Here is an 18,458-nt window from a genome sequence, read left to right as displayed (position 1 = left end):
TAATCCACAATAAGGTGACCCAAACCCGGAGGGACAACTCCTATTTGAATGTTACTGTGTTTGCACACACACGTACCACAGACACACATCACAGATACGCGCACCACACACACACACACACCACACACCGCAGGCCAGCCAAGCACGTGGGAAGACGAGGGCCTTGTCCTTGAAGAGGCCACAGCTCTACACCTGGTTCTTGAAGGAGTCCTTGCTCAGCCCTGGGTGAGGCTCTGGGCCCTGCAGACCCGCGTGGGGCCCTGACCACCTGTGGGGGCCCCGGGGATGATGGGGCTGCCCTGGGAGTCTGGGGCCCAGGTCCCTGCCACAGTGGGTGGTCTCGGGCAGCAGGGCTCAGTGAAACTTCCTCCGGAGCAGCCCGGGAGGAGCAGGGCCCAAAGGTCCGTGAGGCCGGTGCCTCCAGCAAAGGCATGTGTGTGAATTCCAGGAGTAATTTTCCGCGAGGTCAGGCCGGCTGTCCTCTCACCTGTGGGCCTGTCACCCTTGCTCTCGGATAACGTCCTCTAGCCCACAGTACCTGCTCCCTGCCACCTCCTGCCCCTGAAACCTCACTTGTCCCCGAGACCCATAGACACCCACGTCCTCAGCCAGAAGCTCTTCCTGCACCTGTTTCTTTCTAGAACCTCAACCTAACCCCTGTACTTACCTGCTTCCTTGGGAGAAGGGGTGCGAATGGAGACAAGCCCCTGCTTCCTGCCAGCTTTCACGTGAAGGCAGAGGAAGCAGGCACCCAGCATGGCAGCCTGGCCAGCCCCTCCCCGAGGTCCTGAGCTGTGGACACCGGGATTCCTGTGGTTTTCGCAGGCGATCACCCGCCGTTAGCATGTTAGCATGCTCTGGGTCCTTCCACAAGGCACGGCCACACTGTAGCTGGGGGTTCCATGGTTCAGCATAGAAGTTCGAGAAGCCGCATCAGGGGAACTGCTCGTGTCTCTTTAGGGCGGTGATGCCTCTGCAGACTGGGGGCCTGCCCGTGACGGCGCACCCTTGCAGGGACGGCAGGAGGAGGCTGCGGGAGCCCCACTCCTGTCTCACCAGGGGAGGCTGCCCGGGGTCTCGCCTGCTCAGCCTGGCGGGGTGGTGGGTGACCCCACGGGGCTGTGATCTGCTAATGCTGACTAGTCCAGAAGGTAATGGCGTGGGGCCTCTGGCCTGCAGGGCAGAGGGAGAAGCTGATGCTCAGTGGTCCTGAGAAGGGGCAGGTGCTGGGCCAGGAGGCCCTGGAGGGTGGAGCAGGCTGGGGGCTGCAGGGACCTCAGAGGAGACATCTGAACCCAGAGAACATCTTGGAGGGACAATGCAGGAACTCCCTTTGGGGCGTCCAGAACCTTCTGGAAGCCCAGCGATAAGCAAGGGCTTGGGAAGAATCGTGAATGGGGGAGCAACAGCAGCCTGGAGGGGTACACTGATATGCAGAGGAAATAGCCAGCAAAACCCAGGGGGACAGAATGGAGGTGGGTGCCTGACCCTGAGCGCTGTCGAGGCATCTTCTGGGAAGGGCCTCAGTAAAAACCGAGCAAACCTGGGCTTGTCATGTCTGTGAACCACTGTCCCCTGAGCCAGTGGTTCTAAACACTGTGGAGGGGTGGGGTGGGGGCCTCAGAATCCCCCGGGAGCACCTTCAGTGCACACACGGTGCCTCACCACCTCGGGGGCCCTTGCCACCATCATCCCCCATCCAAGGTCCCTGTGATGGCAGCTCCTGTCAGAGAAAGACGGATCTGAAGGGGTCAGTGTTACACCACCCTTCTGCTCCCAAGGATCCAGACCCAGCAATGACGACACTTCCCAAATCCAGGACATCTTTTTAATCACAATCTACTTATCCACAGTCTGGCCAGAGGGTAGAACAAAGCTGAGGGTCGTTTATCAACACATTGGGAGACAGAGCTCGGACCCTGCCCCAGAAATAATGGCGCTTATCCCCCTGCTCCCTCCTGGCCCCTGGGGTCCCCTTTCTAGGGTTGCTTCCAGCTCCTGCCATGGGTCTTCCAGGTTAACGCCCGCGCCACCATCACTCCACAATCCTGTTAGCTCTTCTCGGGCAGAAGAAGAGGGATTTGGGGCCTGGTCTGATGTGAGGCCCAGGATGCTGTCACGGGGCCAGGCCCATGGCTCCCCCCCCCGACCCTCCCTGCCTGCCCTGCAGCCTCGGTGCATGGGCAGCCCCGAGGCCACCCGCTTACACGATGCCCTCGGGGCACTTGCTCCTCCAGACCACCAGCACCGTCACAAGCAGGGTCACCAGGATGGGCACCACGATGAAGGGGCAGAGGACGCTGCTGGGCGGGTCCCGCACGGCCCTGCCGGAGACGGAGCAGTTTCTGAAGTAGCGCTGGTGGATCGCTACGAAGAGCTTGTCCACCACCGCATTGGGCCAGAAGCAGAACACTTTTTTCGCCACGTGGCTGGTGCACTCTGTGAGCTCCCTGTAGCTCCTGCAGACAGAAAAGCAGGTCGTCAGTCCCTGGGTGGGCAGTGCCCCCTCCCCCACCCCGGCAGAATCCGAGCTGGGGGCTCTCCACTGCATTCCCCACTGTGATGAGCGCCTCCCAGAAGCCCAGGCCCTGGGGCTGCGACTGACCCTGGCTCTAGGAGACGAAATTCCTGGATGGCTCCCGTGGGGGCTCCCCAGATGTCCTGCATGTGCCCAGACCCCAGAAGGCAAGCTGGAGGTAAGGAACATCCCCGGCTGCTTCCGAGATTCCAGGGGCTGGGACACCACTCCAAGGATGGACTAGAAGGTAGACCAGCCGGCCGTCTTCAGCCTGGGGCAACAAGCCTTGGGAGTGGGCAAGCCAATAGCCTCTGGAGCCCCTTGCTGTCCCCATCACCCCACGCATGCCCCCTCAGCCTGGAAGCTCCCCGAGGTGTCCACAGGACTTGCTGTGAGGCCCCCACCCAAGCCCCCAACTTCCCACCCTCCTGGGGTTTCCTAGCAGGACCATCAGCTGCCATCGTTCCCAGTCACATCTTTATTTTGCTTATTGAGGGTAAGCACCACGAGGACATGGATTTTGTCTGTTTCGTTTGTCTGTAATCCCAGCACCTAGAAGAATACTTGGCACATGGCAAGCACCAGCAAATTGTTTTTCCTTGTTTTTTTAATTGTGGTAAAATATAAATAACATAAAATGTACCGTTTTAACGATTTTTAAGGGTACAGTTCAGTGGCGTTAAATCCATTCACATTGTTGTGCAGCCATCACCACTAACCATCCCCGTAACTTTTTCATCTTCCCAAACCCAAACTCTGTCCCCATTAAACACTCCCCCCCCCCCCCGTTCCTCCCTCCTCCCTGCCCCTGGCACCCGCCATCCTACACTCTGTCTCTATGAATCTGACCTCTCTACAAGTGGGATCATGGGCTATTTGTCCTTTTGTGTCTGGCTTTTATTTCACTCGGCGTGATGTCTTCTAGGTTCATCCGTGTTGTAGCATGTGTCAGAATTTCCTTCCTTTTGAAGGCTGAATACTATTCTGTTGTTCGTACACACTTCATTTCGTTTATCCATTCATCGATGGACACTTGGGTTCTTCCACATTTTAGCGATGGTGACCAATGCTGCTGCTAGGGACATGGCTGTGCAGATATCTGTCCGAGTCTCTGCTTTCAATTCTTTTGGGTAGACACCCAGCAGCAGAATTGCTGGATTGTATGGTAATTCTATGTGTAAATTTTTGAGCAAATTATTTTTTAACAAATGAAGATTCAACATTGGGGGAAATTAAAATATATTTTCGAGAAGGTGAGTCACTTCTGCTTCTGATTAGGATGGAGAAAGCTGCAGAGTGTTGCTCTCACATGAACAGCAAAAAAAGCTGAAGAAACTACAAAATCATACATTTTCTTGAGTCCGTCAGAGAGCCGAGATTGAGAGACAACAAAGTGACATGAGTTTCAAGGAGGAGCAGCACAGGGACTGTCTCACATGGGGCGGAGCATGGGAACAAGACGCACCACCATACCAGAGGCGAGAAGAACTCAGCTAAATAATAACAAACTGTCACAGGCCAAGTGTGGGCTGGAGGGTCCATCTGGAATTGCTGGGGCCCCCAATGCACTGGCAGCTCCCTGACTTGCCACTCTTTCCCATGAGGCTCCAGCAGGCACTCGTGAGAAAGACCATGGGCAGGCAGGGGATCAGGCAGGAAACACCACACATTTCCCAAGTCCTTCTTGAGTAAGAAGCAACAGCCTTGGGCCCCTGGAGGATGAGCAGTGGCTGCAGCTGAACAGGCCTGAAGCATCTCCCACTTTCCCAGACCCTTTCTCCTGAGAAGCAAAGCCTTAAACTGCTGAGGGCAGGACAGCACAGCCTGTCAGCCCCAGGGCACAAGATAGACACACTATGGCTTGGAGAAGGATGGTTAAAAGACTCTTTTCCCTGGGGAGAGCAGCAGGAAATTATCCTGGGCCTAGGATTCTGCACAATACCAAACAGAGGTCTCCTGCCAATGAGGGAGGGCAGGAATCTCCCACCCAAGACCCCACAGCTACAGGGCAGAGTTTGGCTGCCACAGGGTGGAGGAACAGGAATGCTGAGGCCAAGGGCATGGGGCCTGTCTAAGCTGAGGCTGGACCAGGACACAGGGAACTCCTCCCCATGTCCCCAATATGAACCTGGCCTAGAATAACAAGCAATGGCAGTCCACTGCTGGGAGAAGGTGGAGAAAGACCCACTCTGTGGCACAGGTGTGCACGGTGGCTCACCACACTGGGGAACACTCTCTAGCTCCCACCCTGAGCACAAGGCAATGGCAGCCCATTGCTGGAGCCACTGGAGGCCTGTGGTGCTCTGAAGGTAATCACAGCAACAACAAATCCCCAACCCAGTTCGGCTTCTGACAAGATTGACTCAGATTCCACATTAACGGACAGAAGACAGAAGAGGCTTACCCACTTCCGGATGGAAATATGATTACCTCTGTCTCTTCTGTTCTACACCTGCATGTTCAGCATTTAATTAAAAAATTATGAATCTTCCATTCAAAAGCAACAACAACAAGAAATTAAAAAAAAAAAAAATCAAGATTGTCAAGAGATAAAGCAATCAACAGAATCAGACTCAGAGATGACCCAGAGGTTGTAATTATCGCACAGGGACTTGAAAAAGATCAATATGATAATGGGACCAGGTGAGAAGGTAGACAATACGCACAAACAGATAGAGAATGCCAACAGAGAGATGGAAAGTGTAAGAAAGTCAAAGAGAAATGCTAGAAATTTTTTTTAAAAAACCCCACAGTATTAGAGAGAATTCCTTTGACGGGTCAGCTGACTTGACATCTGAGGGAAGAATTAGTGAACTTGAAGACAGGTCAGTAGAAATTACCCAAATTGAAACACAAAGAGAAAAAACACACAGCATCCAAGAGCTGTGGCACATTAATAAACTATCAATGATATCAACTCCAACTTGTAATTTGAGTTTTAGAAGAAAGAGAGAGGATGGAGCAGAAGAAATATCTGAAGACATAACGGCTGAGAATTTTCCAAAAATAAGGAGACATCAAATCACAAATCTAAGAAGGCCAGAGAATCCCAAAGAGGACCAAAACCAAAGCAATAGCAACAACAAACAACCAACCACATAGACACATCAAAATTAAACTTCTGAAACCCAAGATTAGAAAAAAAAAAATCCCTGAAACAAAATCTTGGAGTCATTCATAGAAAAAAGACACCTGCAGAGGAATGACGAGTTACAGCAGACTTCTTACCTGAGACCATGTGAGCCAGAAGACAATGGGGTGACAGTCTTGGTGGGTGTGATGGAGGAACGCCTGTCTGGCCAGAATCCTACGCCCATCAAAAATAGCTTTCAAATATGAGGTTAAAATAAAGACCTTTTCAGAAAAAAAAGAAGCTGGAGAATGCATTGCCAGCAGACGTGTGCAACAAGAAATATTAAAATTCTTCAGTCAAAAGAACATAGCAGAAAGAATTTTGGACCCACACAAAGAAATGAAGAGCTCCATAAAGAGTAAAAATGAAGACAGGGAAAGATTAGGGCTTCTCCAGCACCCAACACCCCTCCACCCCAGCCCCATCGTATGGTCTCAAAACCACCAGCTCAGGGTTCTTTCTGACCTAGCTGCCCTCTGGATCATTACCGAGGGTGCACAAGGCCTCCTGGAGTCCATGTGAGTGGGCCAAGTGCATGAGGCACAAGGAGGGAGGGAGGGGGCTGAGGCAGCAGAGAGTGTGTGGGACCTGTGCCCTCTCAGGTGCCCGGATTTCCTAAGTGAATGAGGACTCATGTTTCAAGGAGAAAACAGAATGGAAAAGGCCACAGGCGGTCATGACAAGCTGGGCCTCATTGTGAGGAAAAATGCATCCATGTCTATCATGTGCTTGGCACCTGATAAGTGCTAAAGATGTCAAGTATTGTTAAACACCAAAGTCCAGACTTTTGAGCTAGTTATTGATCAGCTACAGGGCTACATGTTGCAAACACTGGTTTGAATGATTGTCTTCTCCCCTGTCTCAGGCCCCACAAACCCAAGGGTTGTTGCTGGTGTTCTGTAGACCCAGTGAAGACAGTTGATCCTAAATGCCGTCCACCATCCTCTGTGCCTGAGGAGTGGAGCTGGGATGTCCTTAGAAGGAGGTGTTGCCATCTCTGGGCTGGCTAACCATGGGATGGGTGGATGGGAAGGAGCCCAGGATTCAGGGAACTGTGACACCGAAGGAGACCCCACCCTGAGGCCACACTGAGGCTGAGCCCATAGCGGGCTATTCTGGGATCAGGCACGCTCTCCTTGAAATGTTATCCTTCCAGTCTGCAAAGCCACCCCCGTCTAAAAATATTTCAAATGTGCAGTCGGCTGCCCGCTTCATCCTGTTTATTTATACAGAAGTGACAGCTGAAACTTTCAATAAATACTTTGAGCTCTCTCAGCAGGGATGTGATAACAGAATTCCCCTCAGAGAACAGACATTCTTTGTTCCAAAGAGCACAGTACTGACGGAAGGGCCCAAAATAATCACGAAAAAATATTCTTGCTTTAACCCCCTATTTTCAGTTCTCATGTAACGGAATAATTATCCTTTTTTGGCTAGGGTGTTCTATTCTGGTGAACTTTGCTTGGAACGCTCTGAACAGCATAGTGGGAATTTCAATATGTCTGAGCCCCAAGTCAAGGCTCCTGTCACCATGATTCACGGTTGTTTGTCTGTTGACAGGAAGGCGCCCACTGATGCCGCAGCCGAGTTGTCTCTTCTGGGGACACCTGTGGTTGCTGCTGTCCTCCAGTTAGCCCGGACTGGCCCGGATGTGGAATATCTGAGCCAGGGCCCTGGCATCCTACAGAACTGGGTTCAAACCCCAGCTCCTCTTATCCTGAGTGATCCCGGGGACCTCACCTCACTTATCCAAGCCTTGGTCTCCTTATATTCAAATGAAGAGCCAGGTATCCACCTGACAGGGTTACTGGGAGATCAAGTTGAATGAGGTCAAGGGCCTGACATACAGCAGGGGCCCAATAAGTGGACACCTCACCCCCCCTCCCCGACAACTGGTGTGCGGGTCCTAATGTATACATTTCTTGTTCTATTAACTCAAGCAAAAGTTGACCAGGTGATGTCTAAGCCCTCAAAAGTCTGAGGAGGAGCCACTGTTGGATTTTGGTTGGCTTTCTCTGCACCGGTATTTGGCTCCATCTACCTGGGAGACAATTCACAACCTAGTGGCTTCCCAGCTTTCAATACTTGCTGGGCACAGGAGAGGCGGCACCACCCGGCGTCCTGGCAGTCAGTGCAGGAGAAGGTGGAGGTGACCCATCCAAGGGTGGTTTGAGGAGCCTGTCAAAGTACCAGACTGATAGGGGCGTTCAGATAGATGGGGAGGAGTGTGGGTGGGTGCAAGTCACAGAGAAGGCTACCCATGATGCTTTTGGCGAAATAGTTCTTCTGGAAATACAAATGAATAAGAAGCATCTGAAAAAAACGTTTGCCCTTACCGTTAAAGAAAAAAAAGCAAACATTCAAACAAAACCCATTTTTAAAACGAGAATACTCCATGCTGGTGAGGGTAGAGTGAAATGGGCAGGGGCTCATTTCATTACTAATAGAAGATAAACTGGTAAAATTGTTCTGAAAAGCAATTTGGCAATATGTATCAATAACCTCAAAATCATGGATGCACTGTGGCCCAGTAATTCTATTTCTGGGACTTATCCTAAGTTAATAATGTAAAATGTAGACAAAAGTAACGTAAGAAGATGTTCATTGCAAATTTATAATTATGAAAAACAGGGAAAAATAGGACAGTGATGAAAGAAACTGCTTATCAGAGCCTCTGTTGGGGAGCTATTAAAATGATACATAGGAAGAAATTTTTAAGATGTAGGAAAATATTTATGTTGCAATGTTGAACAAAAGAAGAAGAGTGTGAGCCCAAATGATAGAAGCAAGGTGGTTTCAGCATAAAACGGTCCAAGCAGGAGGGGAACGCACCAGACTGTTAAGACGGCTTTTCACCACCAGAGGGCAGTGATAGGAAGGACTTTCATTCCCTTAGCTCTGCTTTTTTGAGGCTTTTCCAAGTTTTCTACAGCGAGCATACATTATTTTTATAATTATATTTTTTAAAAGCTTATTTGTGAGAAAAGCCTGTAGGAAACTGGACGTCTATGTCACCGCGTTTGCAGCCACCGGCGCTCATTTCTTCCTCTCTGTGACGGGAGGGGGCCTTCTGTCCGGGGGACGCTTATGTGCTTGCTATTCTAACGATCCCGAGCAGGTGGGAGGAGTGTTGGGGGCGGCGGCAGACCGCTCTTGGCCAGGGGCCCACGCCCAGGGTTCACAGAGCGGCCCTGGCCCCAGCCCTGCCTCCCCTGACCCGAGGAGCCCTGTCCCCGGGGACGCTGCCCCTCTTTGAGCGCGCTGCCAGCACGCCACATTTCTGCCTCTCCTTAACTTAACTTCTGCCCAGAGCTGGGCGGGGGAAATCCTGCCCCAGGGGCGGGGCAGTGTCCCCCACCACCGGGACGCCCCCCTTGCGCTGGCACTCTGCTTCCCCGCATAGCAGGTTCTCCCCTGGCCATGCCAGGCATGGCAAGGACCTCTGGGACCCCCCTCCCAGGACCTGGGGGGCACTTGGCTGGCAGCCCTGCTCCAGGTGGCAATGCCGGGGGCTGGGACCCTCCAACAGATGTCACGCAGGAGTGCAGTGGCACACCTGGAAGGCGGGCAGGGCCTGGGACGTCCAGCCACCCCCCTCCCCCGTTCCTGATGCCCCCAGGGCCCGGGCGGGCCGGCCGGCGGCTTCCCTCCACCCCACCGCTCTCGCTCTCGGCTGGAGCTGGGCTGGGTCGGTCTCTCAGGTCTCTATTGCTTGGTGCGTAGAACGCACATCACCGTGGTCCTCGCATGGATGCTGGGGGCTTGGATACCCGGTTCCCAAGGGGCGCCGGGACCCGGGGGCAGGAGGGCCCTATGGGTCGGTGGGCGCAGGGGTGGGCTCCGAGGGCAGAACCCCACTTTGCGTCCTCTGCTGCCAGCTCCAGCCAGCCCCTCGGCTCCTACTCGTGACCCATGACCTCCTTATTGGAAGGGCGAGGCCACCAGATGGCGCCCCCTCCCCGGAGACCTTCCCTCCCTGGTCTCCTGCCTTCGGGTCCCCGTTTCCTCCGCGCCCCACCTCGGCCCTCGCAGCCAGCCCCCCAGGACCTCCCTGCAGGCTCCCGAGCCTTCTCTCTCCCTCGGCAGCCTGGTGCGACCTCGCCCGCCGCTGGAGGGGCCCTGCACCCTGCAGCGCTCCTTCCCCCCTAGACCAGCGACTGCAACGTGACACCTGTGACACGTCCGCTTCCATCGGAAGCTTGGTCCTGTCCACATCCGGCTGCCAACACACCTGACTCCCAGTGCCCCACCCCAGTCCCATCCCCCACGCCGGGGAAGCCTTGCGCAATCCCTGAGTTGTCACGGATTCCTCCCATTTCCGGGGGTTCCCCTCCCCTCCTGCAGCCATGTCACTGTGACCAGGAATAGGCAGAAGTGACCGGTCTCTGTGGGTTATAGCAACTCACATTTCTAATACCAGCTCCCACTCATCTGTACTGAAAATGGGCCAGGGGCCTTGGCACCTCTGCACCCTTTCTCCTTTCCCCACCCAGCTTAGTCAGGGGCGGCCATCCAACCTCTCCCCTGCTTTCCTCTCCTCTGCACGGTGGGTCCAGCCCATCATTGGCTTTCCTGGCCACAGCTCTGCCTTTCCCCTAGCCCAGTGTCCACATCTTTGCACCCTTGCAATGCTCCCTTGTTCTGGATTCAAAAGTCCTCACAAGGCCCTCACTCTCAACCATATCCCCTCCCTCTCACTGGCCACATTCTAACCGTACTGGCCTATGTTTCTGCCTCAGGACTTCTGCACATGCTGCTCTTTCTACTTGGAAGGCTCTTAACCCCATCTTCACAAGGCCAACCTCTGCTCATCCCTCAAACATCACTTCGGCCTCATTTGGCTCCCCAGTAAAGCAGGGTTTTCCTTCATAGATGTGTCTCTCTGTGCACCTGTACTGTAATCCATCAGATTATTCACTCACTGTTGGTTTCAACAACTAGATTGCAAACACCATGAGGGCAGGGACAGTGTAAGAAGAAAAGAAAATCCCACTTGCCCTGTTCACAGCGGTCACCTTGAAGGCAAAGTGAAACAAAAGCGGGGGCGGGACAGAAACAGGAGGAGAGCAGGGAAGGTCGTCTTAGCAGACACAGCACACAGCCCAGTGCAAAGGCAGTCAGTGGGCAAAGAGGGCCATGCCACCCTGAGAAGGTGCGAGGAGAGCTCCATGGCGCAGAGAGCCTACAGCTGTGAGCAACATGACAGAATCCACAACACCTTCACGTGGGAGACCTGAACACACCTCTCCAGGTTAAGTAGCGAAAAACTGGGATAAAAATGAAAAATAAAGTTAATAAACCTGATTCGGTGACCATATGACCAAGTTTCTAGTCTACAGAGAATCAACGATCCTCTTAAACGTCCCTGGGTCCTATTTAGGCAGCAGAGAAAAACGCGACAAAATTTTAAGTCAACATTCTTTGACTACAATATTAAAAACTAGAAGTTAATAAGAAAAGCATAAATTTTTTAAAAACTGAATCTCTAGAAATGGAAGTTCACTCATAATTTTGGGATTAAATAAGAATTTAAAAATTCAATTATAGGCTATTAAGAAATCAGTAATGGCAATACTACCTGTAAAATTTAACGGAATAGAGCCAAAACAGAATTCTGAGAAAAATCCACCATTGTAAATTATCTTATTACTAAACAAAAAGAAATGAAAATAAATGAACGAAGTATCCCAATCAAGACATTTTTAAAAAGAACAACAAAATAAATCTCTTCAAGGGGCAAATAATTTAAATCCATTAATACTTATTAAAAGCTAATATTTACTGATACTTTTAAAAACAGGAATACGAATAAGTAAATTCAATAGCTAATTCTTTAGAAAAATAGCAACAATGGAATGACGCATTCCTGGATAGTCTAACCTAGGAAAAAAGCAGAGAAAACACAGGTATACAAAACCACAGACAGGAGAAGATTAGAAAAAGTATGAGATTAACATGCAAAAAAGTACGTTAAAAATTGGAGAATCCTCGACGGATTGGGATGGTTTTTGGGAAACTATAAACTATCAAATATTGATCTAAAAAGTAGAAAATCTGAGAAGAAAACCAGAAAATGTTATTAAAAAATTCCTTTCACCAAAGCTGCTAGACCCAGGCAGTTCTTTCAAATTCTTAAGATCATAGAAAAAGATGTCAAGCTTCCCACTTCTTTTTAAAAAGCTAACAAAACCTGGATCCCAACCCCGTAAGACGGCAAGCCCACGCGCCTCGGAGCTCGCACGCACACAGCCACAGACGTCCTTTACTTTCGCTTATAAACAGACACAGACGCAAAACACCAGCCAGTTTAAGCCAGCCGTACAGAACGCTGGAAAACGGGTTTCTGTCAGGAATGCTTTCAACCTGTCCTTATAAAATCACACTCCAATATGTCAAAGGAAAACAACCTAAGATCATTTCAGTACATGCTGAGAAGGCATTTGATAAAATTCAACATTTGTTTCTGATTTTAAAAAACCTCAATCTTGTAAACCCCTCAGAGGTTCTTTTCTTAATGTGATAAAAATCTCTCAGATCCATAGCAAACATCGCATTTATCCTCGGAACCCTAGAGGCATTTCCGTCGCAGGCAGGAATCCGTTGGCTGGACCTTCAGGTGGTCAGCTCCGCCTTCTCCCCTGTGGTTTCCGCTGTTGGTGTCGGGGTTCCCACCAAGGCTTCATAAATAGTCACAGTGGAAGCTTTCCAAAGCAGGGAGGGGGTGGCCACTCACCGGGCTACTTCCTCTGGTGACAGAAAGCTGTGCCGTGGCCTGGCCCGGCCTGCGTGAGGCTCCGAGTGAGCGCACCAGGCCAGCTCATCTCTCCAAAGGGCCCCCGACCACCCAGGAGGGGCCGAGCGGCCTGCACTGCGATAACCAAGCGCACGGGGTTCGCTTTTCCCACAGACCACAGGCCCACGCGCCCGTGAGCCAGGGCGGCTGCCTCCTTGCCTGGAGGCAGCGCAGGACAAGGCGTCTGTCGTTGTCCTTGACGCTATGGGGAACGTATAAGGAAGTCTTGTGAATTGTTTGATTAAAAACACATCAGTTCAGTATGCTGCTGTCAGCCTGGGAATGGGTGCGGGGTCGGGGGGACCTGAGTGAGCTGTGTGCCTGGATCTCACTCCATGTGGCTCCTTGCACCCCTGGGACTTGCAGCGGGAGTGGCGGGAACATGGACGCTGCACAATGAAACCCTCTGTAATCATGGGGGTCAGACAGATCCAATCAAACTGGGACAGTCAGCTGGGACCGAGCGGTGGGAGTTGCTGTGCATTTTTGCTGGCCCAGGGCGGACCCACCGGAGAGTGTCGATGGGGTAAGGTGAGCACTGTGTGCAAATGCACACTTTCAGATGAATTTTTCCAAGTTTCCCACTACGCTTTATCTCTTTAAGTGGTAGAACAGGGACTTCTGACTTCTCGGCAAACCCATTTTCCCAGGGAGCACAGGGGACTGCCAGCTCCATCCCCGTCCAAGAAATGAGAGCATTGTGCACGCTCTATGAGGATTCCACTAACAAATAACCCAGACAACACAACCGGCTTCATGGAAACCTCACTGACTGGCCGAGGCCAATTCCATCTCAGTCTTCCTCACCAGCTCCCCGGCTAAGCTGTACCTTCCTGGCCACTGGGCTCTTACTTAGCTAGGTGGGCGAACGCCCTTCTCTTAGGAAATAAAGACTATGAATAAAGCAGACAACAAAGACCCTTGGGAGGGTTCCAGCTAAGAAGAGGAAGTGAGCCGATTTTTTTCACTGCTGGGTAGGAGGCAACGCTGGCATGCCATCCGGGAGATGCATCGGCTGATAACTAGCAGAAGTGAGGGGTCAGGGGAGACCCAGGAACCCCGCCACCCTTGGACTGTGGGAAACAGACACGGGACACATCCTCTGCGGCCCCATTCCCGCCATTCCTCCCCCTCCCCAACCCGCTGGGTCTTTGGCTTTGAACTTCTCCCCTCGTGTCTCTCTTGTTCTGGCCCAAAGCCAGCCCAGCTTTCCTATCCCCCGAGACACTCTACAAAGGAAAATTGTAAGATAGGGTTCTGGGGTCAATCAAGCTTGGGAGACGCTGCACAGAGGGGCATTCCCCGCTCACACAGCACAGACAAGGCCCTGGGCGGGGGCTCAGTGCTCCCAAAGGCCCTTCCCCCACATCCTCACTCCCTCTGGAACCCGGCCATCCACCCCCCACCCAACAGTGTCCTGCAGACACGGGGAGACTTGGCTTCCCGAGTCTTATGCCATCTCCTTTCACGTCCTCGTCTCCATCTGCCTCTCAGGAGCACCTAGGAAGGACCTGCCCTGTGGCCCCTCGCGCAGGGATGGATTTCAGGGTTCCTCTTCTGGAGAGAAGCAGCTTCTCCCACCCCGGCTTGTACAGTAGGGGGTGGCGAGGCCCATGGCTCTCCTCTTGAAACCCTCCCAGCCTGCTGCCCCCAGCCCCTGGCCTGCGGGCATCTGCTTCCTCCAACTCAGTCCTCGGGCCTGGCACTTTTGGATATGTCCCCCTGCTGCCTCCTCTGGGCCTGCCAGTGCTCCCACTTAGTACCCGCCCCATCCCTCTTCACCCTCTTGTGGCTGTCCATTTGCTGTCTGTCTTCCTCCCTGGACTGTGACCTTGGGGAGGGGAGGGCATGCCCCCTTGGTTCCCTGCTACCCCCGGCCCCTGTGCAGACACACAGGGCTCAGTGCACCATCGTGAATGAATGACCAGGGTGACATGCCTGCCACCCAGGGCCCACCAGAGGGTGCCACTTGGAGCCCTTGTTCCCCAAGCCTGGGGCCAGGAGGGCGGGTGGTGGAGGTCACGGCTCCTTCTAGCCAGGGCTGACCTGGAGCCCCTGGGGACAGAGAGCCCTGGGGATATCAGGGGGTCCTGCCTAGATACGGGATCTGCGGTGGGGAGTCCCAAGGCCCCCTGTACACACCCTGCTCAGAAGCACAGGTGCCCAGTCTGTACATTCAGAGCTATAAGTGTCCACCGCCGGCCCCTACAACCTGCCTCTCGGACCCCATAATGGGGAGGCACACTTTGGTGGCGGAGAGGGGGACGCCCTGAGCAGATGCTTCAGCTCTGCACCCAGACCGGTTGGGCCCACCTGGAAGCAACATGCAGAGGCCACCTGAAGGCTGGGCTGCGCACGGGGCCGTGCAGGGCCCTGTGTGGAATGCGGAAGGGCACCCCTTCCTCCAGGTAGGGTGTGCAGCTCAGCCAGCAGGGCACAAGCTGGATTTCAGCCTCCACCTCAGCCAGCTGCCCTGGGAGAACACAGCCTGCCAAGCTGCTGTGTGTCCTTCGGCAAAAGACTCAGGGTCTGTGAGCTGCGGTATCTCCATCTGGGAAGACTGGCCCCAGGGCTGAGATGGAAACCAAGGAGCCAATGCATACGAGGGGATGGTCCCTACTCCCCCATCCCCACAGGGGAAGGCCCGACTAAGGTGACTGCTATCAAGTGAGGGGACACTTGTGTTTACCGTGTTTCCAGAAGATCTGAACAGAGTTTAGTGGACCATACAGAGCTTTGCCACCACACTGACCAGCTCCTTGCCAGCCCCCAGGCTTCCTTGGCTGGGCCCAGCCTGCAGAGAAATACCCACGATGGAGGAGCAGGAAGGCCTGGGAGGGGGTCAGGGGGCTGGGGGCACCGCACTGGGAGATCGGACTCTAGGGACCCAAGGCTGCAGAGATGCAGCGGGAGGCTGGCACCCCGACGGGGTGGACAGAGCTCACCACCCACCTCTCCAGCCACCTGGCTGCAGTTGGGGCTGGGCAGTCTGTCCATAAGCAGTTCGCTCCTGCTGGGAGCATGCGATGCTGGGAGCTGGGGACAGGTCAGGTCCAGTCTGGGTGCCCCTGGGTGATGGACACCCGGTAACTAAGAGGGCCACCTGGGAGCCATTCGGGGAGCTGTGGGCATGCAGAACAGGGACCTTCTTAGGCTGAGGTAGATGCCAACATGCCCCCCTTGCAGCCAGCTGTGGCCTCTGGGGGCAACACTGCATACCCCCATGACGGTTAATGGCCTGGCCCTCTGCTGTTCAAGGGGCAAGACACAATAACACCTAATTACACAGTAGGGTTACTCCTCACAACAGCTCAAGGGTCGGGGTCCTATCCTCTCCCTACAGACGACGGAGCTAGGGAGGTGACCGTGCCAGTGATCCGAGGTGGCAGTGAGGTAGGTGGCCCAGGGGTCTGACTTGGGGTCTGCTTGGCTCCTCCACATAGGTCGCTGCTTCCCCTGCTCCCCCCAGAAGCCCCTCTCGGGGAGGGGGTGTCCTGGACACCACGTGCCCCTCCTGCCTCCTCCGCCTCCCTCCACTGCTCCTGTTTTATTGGATCCGCTCCGAGTGGGAGGCAATCTGGGCAGCTCCGCCCAAGGAGGAAGCGAGGTTCCTAAGTCCGTTCCTGGCTCCATGTGCAGCCCTGTCTGGTGCCAGACACAGACCCTGGAGCTGCTCAGCCGGGCTCTCCGTGGAGGGGGCCCACCGGGCGGGCAGGGACAGTGTCTCCTCTGAGAACAGGCCTGCGCAGAAACCAGGCTCCTGGGCTCCACAGCTCACGGAGACGAAGCCGCGGTTTCAAAGTTCAGCGGGCATCTTCCCAGGGCCCAGCGGGTTGGGGGTGTCTGCACCGGAGGTGATCCCAGCTCCTGGGGGGCTGAGAACTCAGGGAAACGTGGCTGATCCTGGAACCGTGTCCACTGTGGCCTCGCTGCAACCCCCAGGAGGATCTCCTGGGACCCCCGTGCTGACACCCAGGTCTAGGGAGGCAAAGTTGCCGGCTGGCCACACCCAGCCTGGCCGGGCCCCAGGACTCCCACCCTGGCAGGGACACGGGTGCGCACACGTGCTTGAGTCCCAGGATTAGGCATGACAGCCGGGGCGCTATATTTGGACACTAACACCCTGGGGACGTTATCCCTGTGAAGCAACGCTCGCGGCTGGAAGGAAGGGCTTTTCCCTCTCATCCACCCTCGGTCCCACTGTCAGGCCTGCCAACTTGCTGCCTTCGTCCAGGTGGCCCCCTCCATCTGCGTCCCTCTTGCTCCAGTCCTACCCGGTTTGGAGCTCAGGGCACCACTGAGTGTGGGAGGAAGGGGAGGGTGTGGAACATTCTATTCCATGGAACACTGCGGGTGGGGCTTTGAGCACTGAGCTTCCCGGCTTTCACCTTTAAAATGGGTGCAGTGGTTCCTGGCTCACAGCAAGGGGGTATGAGTCCCCACGCGCAATAGGAGGCAGTCACAGCAAGGCTGAGAAGGCCCCTCCGAGGTGACCACTACCCTTCCTATGGGCACCCGCCATCACTGACCGCACAGCTGTGGGCGAGCCGCCGCCGTGGACTGAGAGCCCAGCCAGGGCAGGCACCATTTCTCCATCTCCCCGGAACCCGGCCCCGAGTGCGTACAGCTGAGGGAAGGAACAAGTGCTCGGCTTCTTGTCTCCCTCCCAACTCGATGGAGCCCCGAGACCTGCCAGGAGGTGAGACACAGACGTGGAACCTATGCCAGCACAGCCTGGCACAGGAAGAGCCGTCAGGATATGCTAGAAGGGGCCCCTCGTGCACTGTCGGATGTGCAGGTAGCTGGCTACAGAGAGAAGACCCTTCCTGGGCCTGCTTCATTGAATGAGCCCAGCCAGGGAGCCCAGCACACCACCCCGAGGTCGGGACCCGGATTAGGAGCTGCCAAGGGGCCTGAAGTGACAACCAGGAAACCGAGGCAGACACTCTGCTGGTGTCCACTGTTCCCGCAGGAAGCCTGCCCTCAGGCCTGGTGACAGGGCCATTCCCGGAGGGGCGACTCCCTCCCTGGGATGGGCAGGAGTGACTCAAGGTTAAAGCCTGGGTCTGTCTCCAGGTGTGCAGAAGGCAGGGAGGCCCGCCCCAGCTCTGGCTTGGCTCTCTACGCTGTGTAGGATGGTCTTGGCAGGATGGAGGAGTAGGGTCTGGAGCTTCCTGCCGGCCCAGGTTCAGGCCCCTCCTCTGCCCTCCCCATCAGTTTCTTGGTCCATAAAGACACTCCCCAGGCAGCCTGGTGTGTAGTGGCATCAGGGTGGGCCATGCTGGCATGGTGGGCAGCCTGAATCCCCCAGGGTCCCGTGAAGGTGACCTCTGGGCAGGGTGGCACTATCCCAGGTCAGCTCACTATGCCACCAGGAGAGGGGACAGTGGCTGTGGCTTCTCTGTGCCCTGATAGCTTCTTGTTCTGTCCTCACCCTGGGCAGAAGGCCTCACCCACTGGCATAGTGGTCTTGTGCCAGGTTCCCAAGGGGTGGCCCTGACAGCCGGTGGAGGGTTGGAGCTGGGGGCCGATCCCCACCTACTGATGGGGCTCCCCCCGCCGGGAGTGTGATAGCCTCCTCAGCAGCTGGACCATCAGCCCAGCGCCTGCTAAGTCCTCAGCAAACAGCTGCTGAGCCTATTAAATATCTGGTTCTGGACCTCTTCATGGGACCAAGGTGCCCTCATCTAACTTTTTAAAGGAGAAGGAACATTGCCAAGATGCAGGCAGGAGAAGGCCACCCCTGGCCCCAGGCCTGATGACACTTTGTCTCTCCTTCCTGCGAACACGTTCCCATCAGGAGGTGAGGCCACCGCCACCCCCAGCAAGGGAAAAGCTTCCAGGCAGCCACGGGGGCTTCGCCGGGATCAAAACCATCCTGGGACACCAGCCTGGACCATGGAGCAGCCCCAGTGCATCAGGAGGATGAGGACACAGAGAAATAAGTGTTGCAGGGGCTCTGAAGAGCCTCAGACCCTCCTGGCTTCCGGGAGGGCTCTCCCATCCCCTCCCCA

The 18,458-nt window shown here is 54.6% G+C and overlaps 1 protein-coding gene across 1 annotated transcript in view; it reads right to left on the bottom strand.

Moving 5' to 3' along the window:
• Window positions 1–1,814: 1,814 nt before the first annotated feature.
• Window positions 1,815–18,458, bottom strand: part of RAMP1 (receptor activity modifying protein 1) — a 48,865-nt gene continuing 32,221 nt past the window's right edge. Inside the window, exon 3 of the mRNA XM_070618770.1 lies at window positions 1,815–2,459. Within this exon, the coding sequence (XP_070474871.1) occupies window positions 2,204–2,459 (256 nt within the window). The 3' untranslated portion in view covers window positions 1,815–2,203. The remainder of the gene's footprint in view (window positions 2,460–18,458) is intronic.

Source organism: Equus przewalskii, chromosome 5, assembly GCF_037783145.1.
Source record: "Equus przewalskii isolate Varuska chromosome 5, EquPr2, whole genome shotgun sequence".
Classification (NCBI taxonomy): Eukaryota; Metazoa; Chordata; class Mammalia; order Perissodactyla; family Equidae; genus Equus; species Equus przewalskii.
This window is presented reverse-complemented; position numbering and strand designations above follow the sequence as displayed.